Source organism: Hyla sarda, chromosome 1 (genome assembly GCF_029499605.1).
Source record: "Hyla sarda isolate aHylSar1 chromosome 1, aHylSar1.hap1, whole genome shotgun sequence".
Classification (NCBI taxonomy): domain Eukaryota; kingdom Metazoa; phylum Chordata; class Amphibia; order Anura; family Hylidae; genus Hyla; species Hyla sarda.
In genome coordinates this window covers 403,029,049-403,041,499 of record NC_079189.1, presented here as the reverse complement: position 1 = coordinate 403,041,499, position 12,451 = coordinate 403,029,049, and the positions used below count along the sequence as shown (strand labels likewise).

Genomic DNA, 12,451 nt, shown 5'->3' with positions numbered 1-12,451 from the left:
CATGGTGCAAGAAAAAGAAAAGAGAAGACAGAGAAAAGAGTGAGAGAGAGGAGGAGGTGAAAAAAGGGAAGGCAAAAACTGGGGAAAGAGAGGTCATACAAGGAAGAAGGTCAACAAGAATGAAGTGTATTCCTAAGCCAAAGAGGGTCTGAAAGTCAAGGCAAGTTAAGACATCAACATAGTTCCCACCTAGGTTCTACAGTGCCAACACAGCTCTGATACAGAGGGAAATATATGATACTAGCTTGTTGGGTACCTGTACTACCTTGAAAGTATTTTAAAAGTTCTTCTCCTGAGCTGAGCATGCCATAGGGAGCTTAAAAGACATCTGCAGCGTGATTAACACTTATCCCCTATCCACAGGATAGGGGATAAGTGTTTGATCGCGGGGGGTCCGACCGCTGGGACCCCCTGTGATCTCCTGTACGGGGCCGCGGCTGTCCTGTGCAGGGGGCGTGCCGGCCACAGCATGATATTGCGGCCGGCACGCCTCCTTCATACATCTCTATGGGCGAGGCGGGGAGGCAGCGTTCGTGCCTCCCCCAATAGAACTGTATTGGGACGGGAAGGAGACGGGGCGTCACCGTCGACCTTTAGGTCGACGCTACGCGCCTTAGCGCTCACTACGGCGCCCCGTTAGGGAGATCGTGGGGGGGGGGGGGGGTTAGTCCCAGCGGTCGGACCCCCGCGATCAAACATTTATCCCCTATCTTGTAGATAATAGGGGATAAGTGTATATTGCGCTGCAGTTGTCCTTTAAGTTTCAACAGAAATTATTTTTGCCAATCTGGAGTGGAGATGCTCTCAACCCCTATGTCCCATTCACACTCCCATATCATGACACAACATATTTCAGAAAAATAGAGCACACAGGAGGAGAGGAGAAAAGAAAGAGATTGTAGGGGGACGAATGAAAAGAGAAATACTTTTGAACATTTATTATTTCCCTTATTGCTACAGTTTGTTTAGGGGTGTAGCAAGCAGAAAGTAGCCGCACTCATGTAGTGAAATAAAGCAGGGTGCAGAACCTGAACCGATGTATTTATTATTGTCAATCTAATTTATGTATGTGCTCACAAAAATACAGCACCACACTGCAGATTTGTGCAAATAAGCGAACATTCATTAAATTTTTTATGTTGCTATAAACTTTGTTTTTGGCATTGCACATTTGGGGATAGTGGCTCTTTCCACCTTGGTTGTGCACTTCGCCCATATGACCAAGACAGATTTTGAACAAAGAAAACCATAGCTGGAGCTTATCTGCCCAGATGAAGCCACAGAGTATGTGTGGGCTCTGTGGTTGTTGAAGCTGCAAGCACCAGGTAGGTCCACTGGTGCTAGTGGGACAGCTCCCAGATATGAGGGCTAGTCACATCAGTAGCCCAGGACAAGCAGCAGGAGTACAATATAGATGTGGCAAGACTCAGCTGAGGGCTCTGTTGAGTTTCCTTGAATTGCCACGATATCTGGATAACAGATCTGACAAGGCAAGTCAGCTATGCCTTTAAAAAACATAGGTACGCCAGGTTAGGGGCACTCAAACAGTGTTTGTTTGTTATCCAGTGGTTAATTTATGAAAAAGTAATCCTCAAAAGCTATATCCAAAGTGGCAGCCCCACTGCAAGAACAAACAATATACTGTACCCAAAACTAGAATTGTTACAGAATCCAACAAAGAAAGACATTGGCTGGTATTCTGGCAAATACCTTTAGTATGAAAATGAATCCATTACCATTTTTAAAAAAAATGGCAAACATCATACCAATTCTTCCTGGGGTGTGGAAACTTCTGAGAATAACTGTATATCCTAAATCTGTTCACTACATACCTTGTATAGTATGTTCCTCTGTAGCACAACGCTTCACACTCCTTTCTTCTCCTGACTGTGTTACATCTGCAGAAACAAGGGCAAACATCAGCCACATGTTGTAACAACTGGTTATTACCGGTAAAATATATATCCATATCATTGAATTTCACATTATCCCTTCACTGATCGCTAGTATGAGGGAACAGTGGTCAGCAATTAAGAATGATTTACAGTTGCAAGTAAAAGTAAGTGAACCCCTGCATTGATCACTAATAAAATGTGGTCTGGTTGTTATTTAAGTAACAATTATCGACAAACACACTAACTAAACTATTAACACACAAATTGTTGGACTGTTCAAATTTTTTATGAAGCAGATAGTAAATATCAGTGGAACAGGGAGCAAAAGTAATTTAACTTTACCATTTCCCTTGGCACACCTTTTGTGCTTAATGCCAAGCAATTTGTTGCGTTTTTTCCATTGTCACCTTCCAAGTGCCGTAACTTTTACGTTGACAAAGCCGTATGAGGGCTTATTTTTTGCAGAACAAGTTGTACTTTTCCAGGTCACCATTTTAGTGTTAAGATATCTTATTGGTAAGTTTATATAAAAAAAATTTTACCTGGTAAAGTAAAAAAATACTATTTTGTCATTCAATTTTTTTTTCTATTTTAAATTAATGCTGTTCACCATATGGTAAAAATAACATAGCTTCATTCTGTCGGTCAGCGATACCAGAGTTTACACATAGTTTGCCATAATAAATACATTTTAAAAAAAAATTATAATAAGTGTCGCCACAATACAAGTTCTATAACTTTTCTATTTTTGTAAGAGGTGGATTAACAAAATACCTGAAGCATAGTTTTTTATTATTATTAATAAACAGTGTTTAACTTGTGGATAAAAAATAAAATAATGTTATTGTGCAGGTCCTTACAAATGTGGCGATACCATGTATGTTACTTTTTTACATTTATATTTTATGTATAAAAAGGAATATAAAAAGGTAAAATATAGTTGTAATTTTTTTTTTCCATTTGGAGCCCCCCTCCAAAAAAAAAAAAAAATTACAACTATATTTTACCTTTTTATACATAAAACATAAATTTTAAAAAGTAACATACATGGTATGATCACGTTTGTAAGGGGGGGGGGGATTATTTTTTCTTTTTATTTCACATACACTATTTTTTTTTTTTTTTTTTACTTTTCAGTAGTCCCACAAGGGAACAGACAGCAATCACCAGTTCACTGGTATAATACATTGTACTAGTTCTCTAGTGCAGTGTATTCAGCCTGTACAATGTACCCAGCCAAGCTGCACAGCAAGGCTGGGTACACAGACTGCAGCATGTAAAGGGTTAAATTTCCCGGAGAGGAAGTTTTTCCGCTGCTTGTAGTCCCACCATTTCTGCACGATAGAGCCGTGATGCCTTATTCTAGCCACAGTATACTATCCTAAAGACTCTTTTAATGACCTTGGTAAAAAATGGGTATAGGCAGTCATGAAGAGGTTAAAACAGTTATACCTGCCCCCCCACCAAACATTTTTTTTTTACCTGCAAATATGATTTACACAACAATTTTGGACCATTCCTCCCTGCACATGTGTTTCAATTCACACTCTGGGATATCTAGCAGCATAGAGGGATAAATGGCAGAGATCGGAGTTATCTCTAATGCTGGCCACTGACCACGGGTGTCATCTGAAGCTCCTGATCCCACTCCATAAATCCATCTGTGGGTCTGTATATTCTGGTACCGCTTGGATTTGTCTAAAATTTAAGGTTCATATTAGGGGTGGATACAAGACCTTATTAAATTTGGCTCAAGTTGGTCAAACAAAAGTGCATGATTACCCCCTTCATACGTTCTAGACAGTATGAGTCAGCTTATGAGCTGCAGAATCAGATCCATCCACTATTGTGGGTTGTGGCTGTACATTGGTTCAGTTCACAGCTAAAAGACAGTTGTGAGTTAAAAGGGGTACTTCGCTGCCCCAGCATTCGGAACATTTTGTTCTGAGAGCTTAGAGCGGGCGGCGGGGTTGTGACATCATGGCCACGCCCCCTCAATGTAAGTCTATGGGAGGGGGCGGGACAGCTGTCACGCCCCCTCCCATAGACTTGCATTGACGGGGTGGGGCTTGATGTAATGATGTCGTGACCCCACCGCCTACACCCAGCATTCTAAATGAACGCCAGGTGCTGCAGAGATCGCGATCAGACATCATATCCCCTATCCTTTGGATAGAGGACAAGATGTCTACGGGCAGAGTACACCCTTTAACCCCTTAAGGACCGAGCCCTTTTTCACCTTAAGGACCAGAGCGTTTTTTGCACATCTGACCACTGTCACTTTAAACATTAATAACTCTGGAATGCTTTTAGATATCATTCTGATTCCGAGATTGTTTTTTTTGTGACATATTCTACTTTAAAATAGTGATAAAATTTTGTGGTAACTTGCATCCTTTCTTGGTGAAAAATCCCCAAATTTGATGAAAAAAATTGAAAATTTTGCATTTTTCTAATTTTTAAGCTCTCTGCTTGTAAGGAAAATGGATATTCAAATTAAATTTCTTTTTGGGTCACATATACAATATGTCTACTTCATGTTTGCATCATAAAATTGATGAGTTTTTAACTTTTGGAAGACACCAGAGGGCTTCAAAGTTCTGCAGCAAATTTCCAATTTTTCACAAAATTTTGAAATTCGATATTTTTCAGGGACCAGTTCAGTTTTGAAGTGGATTTGAAGGGTCTTCATATTAGAAATACCCCATAAATGACCCCTTTATAAAAACTACACCCCCAAAAGTATTCAAAATGACATTCAGTCAGGGTTTTAACCCTTTAGGTGTTTCACAGGAATAGCAGCAAAGTGAAGGAGAAAATTCAAAATCTTCATTTTTTACACTCGCATGTTCATGTAGACCCAATTTTTTAATTTTTGCTAGGGGTAAAAGGAGAAAATTTTTACATATATTTGTAACCCAATTTCTCTCGAGTAAGCACATACCTCATATGTCTATGTAAAGTGTTCGGCGGGCGCAGTAGAGGGCTCAGAAGGGAAGGAGCGACAAGGGGATTTTGGAGAGAACATTTTTCTGAAATGGTTTTTGGGGGGCATGTCACCTTTAGGAAGCCCCTAGGGTGCCAAAACAGCAAAAAAAAAAAAAAAAACACATGGCATACCATTTTGGAAACTAGACCCCTTGGGGAACGTAACAAGGGGTAAAGTGAACCTTAATACCCCACAGGTGTTTCATGACTTTTGCAAATGTAAAAAAAAAAAAAAAAAAAAAAAAAAAAAAAACTTTTACCTAAAATGCTTGTTTTCCCAAAAATGTTACATTTTTAAAAAGGGTAATAGCAGAAAATACCCCCCAAAATTTGAAGCCCAATTTCTCCCGATTCAGAAAACATCCCATATGGGGGTGAAAAGTGCTCTGCTGGCGCACTACAGGTCTCAGAAGAGAAGGAGTCACATTTGGCTTTTTTGAAGGAAATTTTGCTCTGGGGGCATGCCGCATTTAGGAAGCCCCTATGGTGCCAGGACAGCAAAAAAAAAAAACCACATGGCATGACATTTTGGAATCTAGACCCCTCCGGGAAAGTAACAGTTATACAGTGAGTACTTACACCTCACAGGTTTTTTGAACAATGGGCCGTAAAAGTGAAAAATTAGATTTTTTTTGCACTATATTGATAGTGTTACCCCAAATGTTTCATTTTCACATTGGGTAATAGGGCAAAAGGCCCCCAAAATTTGTAGAACAATTTTGTCTGAGAAAAAAAAATACCCCATATGTGGATGTAAATTGCTCTGTGGACGCACTGCAATCCTCAGAATAGAAGGAGTGAAAATTTTGTTGAAATTGAAGTCGGGGGTCCCGTGCATTTATAAAGCCCCCAAAAGCAAAAATAAACCCAGATTTGACACCATTTTAGAAACTACACCCCTCAATGAACGTAACAAGGGGTACAGTGGGAAATAACACCTCACAGGTTTTTTGAAAAGTGGTCCATAAATTGGAAAATGATTTTTTTACACTAAAATGCTGGCGTTATCCAATTTTTTACATTTTCACAAGGGTTAATATGAGATATTGGGATACAAATTTTTGAGGGCTTTTCCCCCTGACTATAAAAATACATCCACATATGGGGTAACATGCTGGGCGGGCGCACAACAAGGCTCAGAAGTCATAGAGGTCACTTTGTATTTGTGGCCTATGGCATATCAGTAGCTGACGGTTACATACATTCCGAGGAAAATACAAAAATGAAACACCCACATGTGACACCATTACAGAAAGTACCCACCCTGAGGAATGGGTATAGGGGTAAAGAGGACATTTTTAACGCACAGGTGTTTCCTAAATTTATTTTCCAGGAATGGATGAAGGGTAGCTTTTGAAAATTGCAATTTTCAACCTATGCTCTGCTTCATCTTTCTGGGAACAACTAACATGTGACTCCGAATTGTCGCCTGGAAATACGACAGAGCTCAGCGAGAACTCTTCGCATTTGAGGTGGATGTTTGTTACGGACCTAACAGTTACATACATTCAGAGGAAAATACAAGAAAGGAACATCCATATGTGAGAATACTACAAACAGTACACCCCCTAGGGAAGGTGTATAGGGTAAAGTGGAGATTTGGAACAGACGGGTGTTCCCTTCATTTATTTTCCAGGAATGGATGAAGAGTACTATGGGGGGGAAGAAAATTGCAATTTTAGAACTGATATGCCAATTATTTTCCCAGAATGATGACCCAGAGTACAGCCAAAAGTAAAAATGATGCCCGCCCTAAACCCTATACTCTGAATAATCATTCTGGGAAGGGGATGTGTGGGGCCGTCCCTATTCTGTTACCTCAAATGCGCAACCCGCTCAGGTGGGGAGAGAGAGCGTTGCGCATTTGAGGCAACTGCAAACCTCCAATGCCGTTGACTCTGTGTCCCATAACCCATTTTTTGGGGGACAAAGATGTTATGAGGGGCATTGGGAAAGAGGTTTTGGGTTTGATTTTTTGGGGGTAGGGTATTTTGGTATAAAATTTGGAAGTCAATGTACCCTGGACTGGTACATTGGAGCCGAATTCTGGGGAATTAAAATCAGGGAAAAGGATTAAAAATTTAGTACTCCATGGAAGTGTGATACTCCCTGAAGCAGTTTTTAACGCAGAGGCCCGGATGATCGGGGCAAGTGTCACATTGAGTGGTGGTGTCCTTCCGAATGCCCCTCCTGTGACACACTCTGCATTTTTTCTGAGATCGTCCTTTCTTTCCAGTGCGGGGGACCTCACCTGGAAAGTGTTGCCCGGGGACGATCCGGGGCACTGAAGTTCCAGAGGTGCTCTGACCCGCTCTTTGGCGGTCACCAAAGATGAGGGCCCTTAGAACTACCTCTTGAAACTCCAGGTATGTCCCTGTGTTGCCAGCGTTCTGGTACAGTATAAAAGAGTTGTACATGGCAACCTGTACCATGTAGACCGCAACCTTTTTATACCATACACGTGTTTTCCGCATGGCATTATATGGCTTGAGGACTTGATCAGAAAGATCAACTCCCCCCATATACCGATTGTAGTCCAGAATACAATCGGGCTTGAGGACCGGTCCCGCGGTACCTCGCACAGGGACAGGGGTGCTGCCATTCCCATGAATTGTGGTGAGCATAAGGACATCCCTCTTGTCCTTATACCGGACCAACAACAGGTTCTCATGGGAAAAGGCACGGGACTCACCCCGGGGGATAGGAGCATGTAGGGGATGGGGCGGAAGGCCTCTTTGATTCTTCCGGACTGTCCCACAAGCGACCGTGGATCTGGCGGCGAGGGATGTGAAGAGAGGGATACTAGTATAAAAGTTATCCGCGTAAAGGTGGTAACCTTTATCTAGCAATGGGTGCAAAAGGCCCCAAACGATTTTCCCGCTAACACCCAGAGTGGGGGGGACATTCTGGGGGTTCAAAACGGGAATCTCGTCCCTCATACACTATAAACTTGCAAGTGTACCCGGAGGTACTCTCGCAAAGTTTATACATCTTCACGCCATACCGCGCTCGCTTGGTCGGGATGTATTGCCGGAAGCTGAGTCTCCCCTTGAAGCTGATGAGCGACTCATCAATAGAGACCTCCCGCCCCGGGACATAGGCCTCCCAAAATCTGGCCTTGAAGTGATTGATGACCGGCCTGATTTTATACAGGCGGTCATACGCAGGATCAGTTCGGGGGGGGACATGCCGCATTATCAGCATAATGCAAACATCTCCGAATGGCCTCGAACCGGGAGCGTGCCATGGCCATACTGTAGAGGGGTGTCTGGTAAAAGACGTCCCCAGTCCAATATTGCCTGACACTGGGTTTTTTAACTATACCCATTTGCAGCGCGAGGCCCCAAAAGGTCCTCATTTCGGCTGCATCGACTGGAGTCCAGCCGCAGGGTCTAGCTAAAAGTGAGCCCGGGTTAGCGGCGACGAACTGTTGGGCGTACAGATTCGTCTGTGTAACCATCAAATTAACAAAGTCGTCACTGAAAAAATGACCGAAAAAGTCCTTTTCAGTGAACCCGGCGATGGTAATTTTGATTCCTGAGTCACCAACAAACTCAGGAATCACGGGCTCGTGGTCCGCTGGCTCAGCCCAGTCAAGTTCTCCGGTACGATGTACCAGTGATCTTGGCAGGGGGGCTTCACTAGTATGAGCGCCAGGGGGACTCATACTAGCATGGGGCACAGGGTCAAGGGCAGAGGAGGTTTGCGGCACCGCACGGCGGCGTCTCCGCCGCCTAGTTGGTGGCTCATCATCAGAACTAGATGATGAGGAGGACGATGAAATAAGGAAGGTGGGGTCTTCATCGTCCTCTGAGCAGCTCTCGGTGTCTGAGGCAATTAGGTCATATGCCTCCTCCGCCGAAAACACTCTGCGGGCCATTTCCCTACTCTAATGGGGATACGGCGGTGTGTGTGTGTGGGAAAACTTTATTGGTGTGTGTGCTGCGTGTGGTGGGGTGCGATACTACCTCCCTAACCCGCCCTAGCCTAACCTAACCTAACCCGCCCTAACAAAAAAAATATATAAAATAAAAAGGGGACTTTTTTTTTTTTTTTTAAAAAGGGGACTTCTAGCGCAAAAAAGCCCTGCGCAAAAAAAAAGCGTTTATCTAATCAGTGGTGTGCGCACTGATTAGCGCTTGTGGCGGCAGGGGGCGCAGAAGTCAGTGGGGGGGTCCGGCCACTCAGCCCAGAACAGTGGCTGGTGGCTTGTTCACAGACCCCCACACAAAAAACCCGAAAAATAAAATAAAAAAACGCTTTACCCCGAAAAAAAATGCACCCACCTGAACCCCAAAAAAACGCTGATCAGTGATAAATCACCGACAGCGGTGGGACAGGCTGCACACACAGGTCCACACAGTACACTCCTGCTACTGGTGGCACGGACCGCCTATGGGTGCAAAAAAAAAATACGCGTTAACCGAAAAAAGTGCCTTTATCACAAAAAAACGCTGATCAGTGATAAATCACTGACAGCGGTGAGGCACGCCGCACACACAGGTACGGTCCGGCCACACAGTACACGCCTGCTACTGGTGGCACGGACCGCCTATGGGTGCAAAAAAAGCGCTAGAAAACGTGAAAAAAAAGCGCCGGCATCACAAAAAAAACGCTGATCAGTACTACGGGACTGATCAGTGGCGGGTGGGCTTTAACAAACGGTGGCGGACCGCTCTTTTATAACTAAGAGGGTCCGCACACACGCTTAGGGAAAAAATAAAAATAAAAAAAGATCTGCGCCAAAAAAAAAAGGCTGGCGGCAGACCGCAGCGACCCAGCAGGGCCGGGGTCACGCAGCTAAAGGTGCTACGGACCCACGGACACCCACTGAGGTACGCCGAAAAAAAAATAAAAAATAAATAAAATAAAGGCTTTTTTTTTAACCCTAACCTGTCCCTACCTAATCTAAAGCTAACCCTGTGTGATTTCTGTGCCAAGGGGCCACAGAAAAGGGGGCAAGGGGCACTTTTTTCAACTGAGGGGATGGTGGGCAGCACGGGGCTCCGTCCTGCACACCATATCTAAGTGGAATGGGGGGCAGAACGGAGCAACGTGCTCCTAGCCCCCACCATCCCCTCCCATTACTATGTGATTGGTGTGGCCACTTTGGCCACCCAATCACAACTGTACTGAGGGGGGTGGCCACAATGCCAGCCCCCAGTACAGTACGGATGGTGATTGGTGGTGTATACTACACCACCAGTCACCATCTATATCCGGGTCACAGGGTCACACGTGACCCTGATGACCCGGAACCGCTGCAGAATGCCGGTAAGTAGTTACTGGCATCCTGCAGCGATCGCCGTTATAGGAGGTCCTCCGGACCTCCTCCGGCACACTGCCGGGATGTCTGCTGATAGAAATCAGCAGACATCCGGCTCCGATCCCCGCCCGGCGAGCGGCGGGGAACGGAATCGCAGCGCATCGCTCATCTGAATTGATGAGCGATGTGCTGCGATCGCCGACATGGGGGGACATAATGACCCCCCTGGGCGATATGCCGGGATGCCTGCTGAACGATTTCAGCAGGCATCCGGCTCCGGCGCCCCTCCGGCTAGCGGCGGGGGCCGGAAATGCTCAGGGCGTATCCATACGCCCTCGGTCCTTAAGGACTTGGAAACGGGGGCGTATGGATACGCCCTATGTCCTTAAGGGGTTAAGAGAGGGGAAAAATGCCATGAATGAAAAAGCAATCCCATCAATAGTTAACAAATGTGAGGCAAGAAAAGATCAAGAAACCAAAAAAAGAAAGGGCATGCAGACTTGAACAAATGAGAAAACGAAGCTCGGTTATCATTCATAGGTAAAGGTTAGAATAATAACTGAGCTCCTTACTGCATACATAATGTATCTGAACGGAGTGAGGTCTACTGTTCACTGAACTACTAGTCTATATACTTGTGATTTCAATAACAATTAGACCACATTTTATTAGTAATCAAAGTAGAGATCCAGATAATTCAGTTCACTTATTTTTTCTTGCCAATGTAGATACAGAGACAAATGGAGCTACATTCATTTTGCGGGCTGTTCACATGCTGGATGATGTAAAATAGTTGTCTCTTGCTGTGTTTGCATAAATTTGCCTATTTTTGGAGTGTTATTTATCTCCTCTCCTAAATATTGGAAAGACAAAGGTGCATAATGAAGGTATTTTACAATTCTAATGCCGACCCAGACACAAAACTGTAGACGCCAATCATGGCATACTTCATACCGACTGAATCCATCTCTGATTAGAGTCAATTACTTTAGCAAATACAGGATGACAGCTTTATAAAAATGGAAAACTGGAGGCACTGGAACATTTCTATGTATATGAAATTCTAATAGTTTACGGTGAATCGAAGGAACCATAGAAATAATATCCACACTGATGTTACCAAGTAACAGGCTGCCACTACTTCTGCTGTATTTTTACTCTTCATGACTAGTGCTACTTGGAATCTCGAAGGGTCTGTAAGAAGATCTCTATGGATCTTCAGAATTGTAAATGTAAATATAACTGTGGGGGTGAAAGTGCCTCCCCCACTGGATAAAAGTGGCACTTTAGCTTTTTTCCCCCAGTAGTTTATTTAGTGATCATTCAGTGAACATGGTGTTAATTATATATATAAAAAAATTGGCTCTATGTTGTCTTCTATTGGAGGTAGTGTCCGTGCAGTTCAATGCACAGCTATTTATTTTTTATTTTTTTTTATTTTTTATTTTTTTTTTTAATCATCCTGGCATCAGCTGGAGAGGGGAGGTGATGAAAGGGTGTGCAGGTGAGAGGGGGTGAGGATGTGGAGGAGGTGAGGGGGATTGTGCAGGTGAGAGGGGGGGGGGTGATTATGATGTGGAAGAGGTGGGGGAGAGTCATGTGGAAGAGTGGGGGGAGTGATGTGGAAGAGGATGGGGGTGATGATGTGGAAGAGGTGGGAAGGGGGTGTGATGATGTGGAAGAGGTGAGAGGGGGGTGTAATGATGTGGAAGAGGTGAGGGGGGGGGTGATGGGGAGGAGCTGAGAGGGGGTGATTATGCGGAAGAGGTGAGAGGGGGGGGTGATGGTGTGGAGGAGGTGAGAGGGGGGGTGATGATGTGGAGGAGGTGAGAGGGGGGGTGATGATGTGGAAGAGGTGAGAGGGGGGTGTAATGATGTGGAAGAGGTGAGGGGGGGTGATGATGGGGAGGAGTAGAGAGGGTGGTGGTGATGTGGAGGAGTTGAGAAGGTGGTGGTGATGTAGAAGAGGTGAGAGGGTGGTGGTGATGATGATGTAGAGGAGATGAGAGGGGGGGTGATGATGTGAAGGAGGTGAAAGGGGGCGTGATGATGTGGAGGAGGTGAGGGGGGGGGTGTAGATGAGAGGGGGGGGTGATGATGTGGAGGAAATGTGGGGTGTGTGTGCAGGTGAGGGTGATGATGTGGAGGAACACTGGTTACTTCCCTACCTGGCTACCTAGCCAATTACCTCCCTGGCTACTTCCCTACCTGGCTACCTACCTAGTTACCTGCCAGGCCATTTCCCTACCTTAAAACTACCTAATTACCAGCCTGGCTACTTCCCTACCTGGCTTCCAACCTT

At 44.6% G+C, this 12,451-nt stretch overlaps 1 protein-coding gene across 2 annotated transcripts in view; it reads right to left on the bottom strand.

Moving 5' to 3' along the window:
• LOC130277570 (ubiquitin carboxyl-terminal hydrolase CYLD-like) overlaps nt 1-12,451 on the bottom strand; it is a 64,318-nt gene that overhangs the window by 47,204 nt on the left and 4,663 nt on the right. For both annotated transcript variants that reach the window (XM_056528275.1, XM_056528279.1), the window contains exon 4: nt 1,833-1,898. In XM_056528275.1, the coding sequence (XP_056384250.1) occupies nt 1,833-1,898 (66 nt within the window). The remainder of the gene's footprint in view (nt 1-1,832; nt 1,899-12,451) is intronic.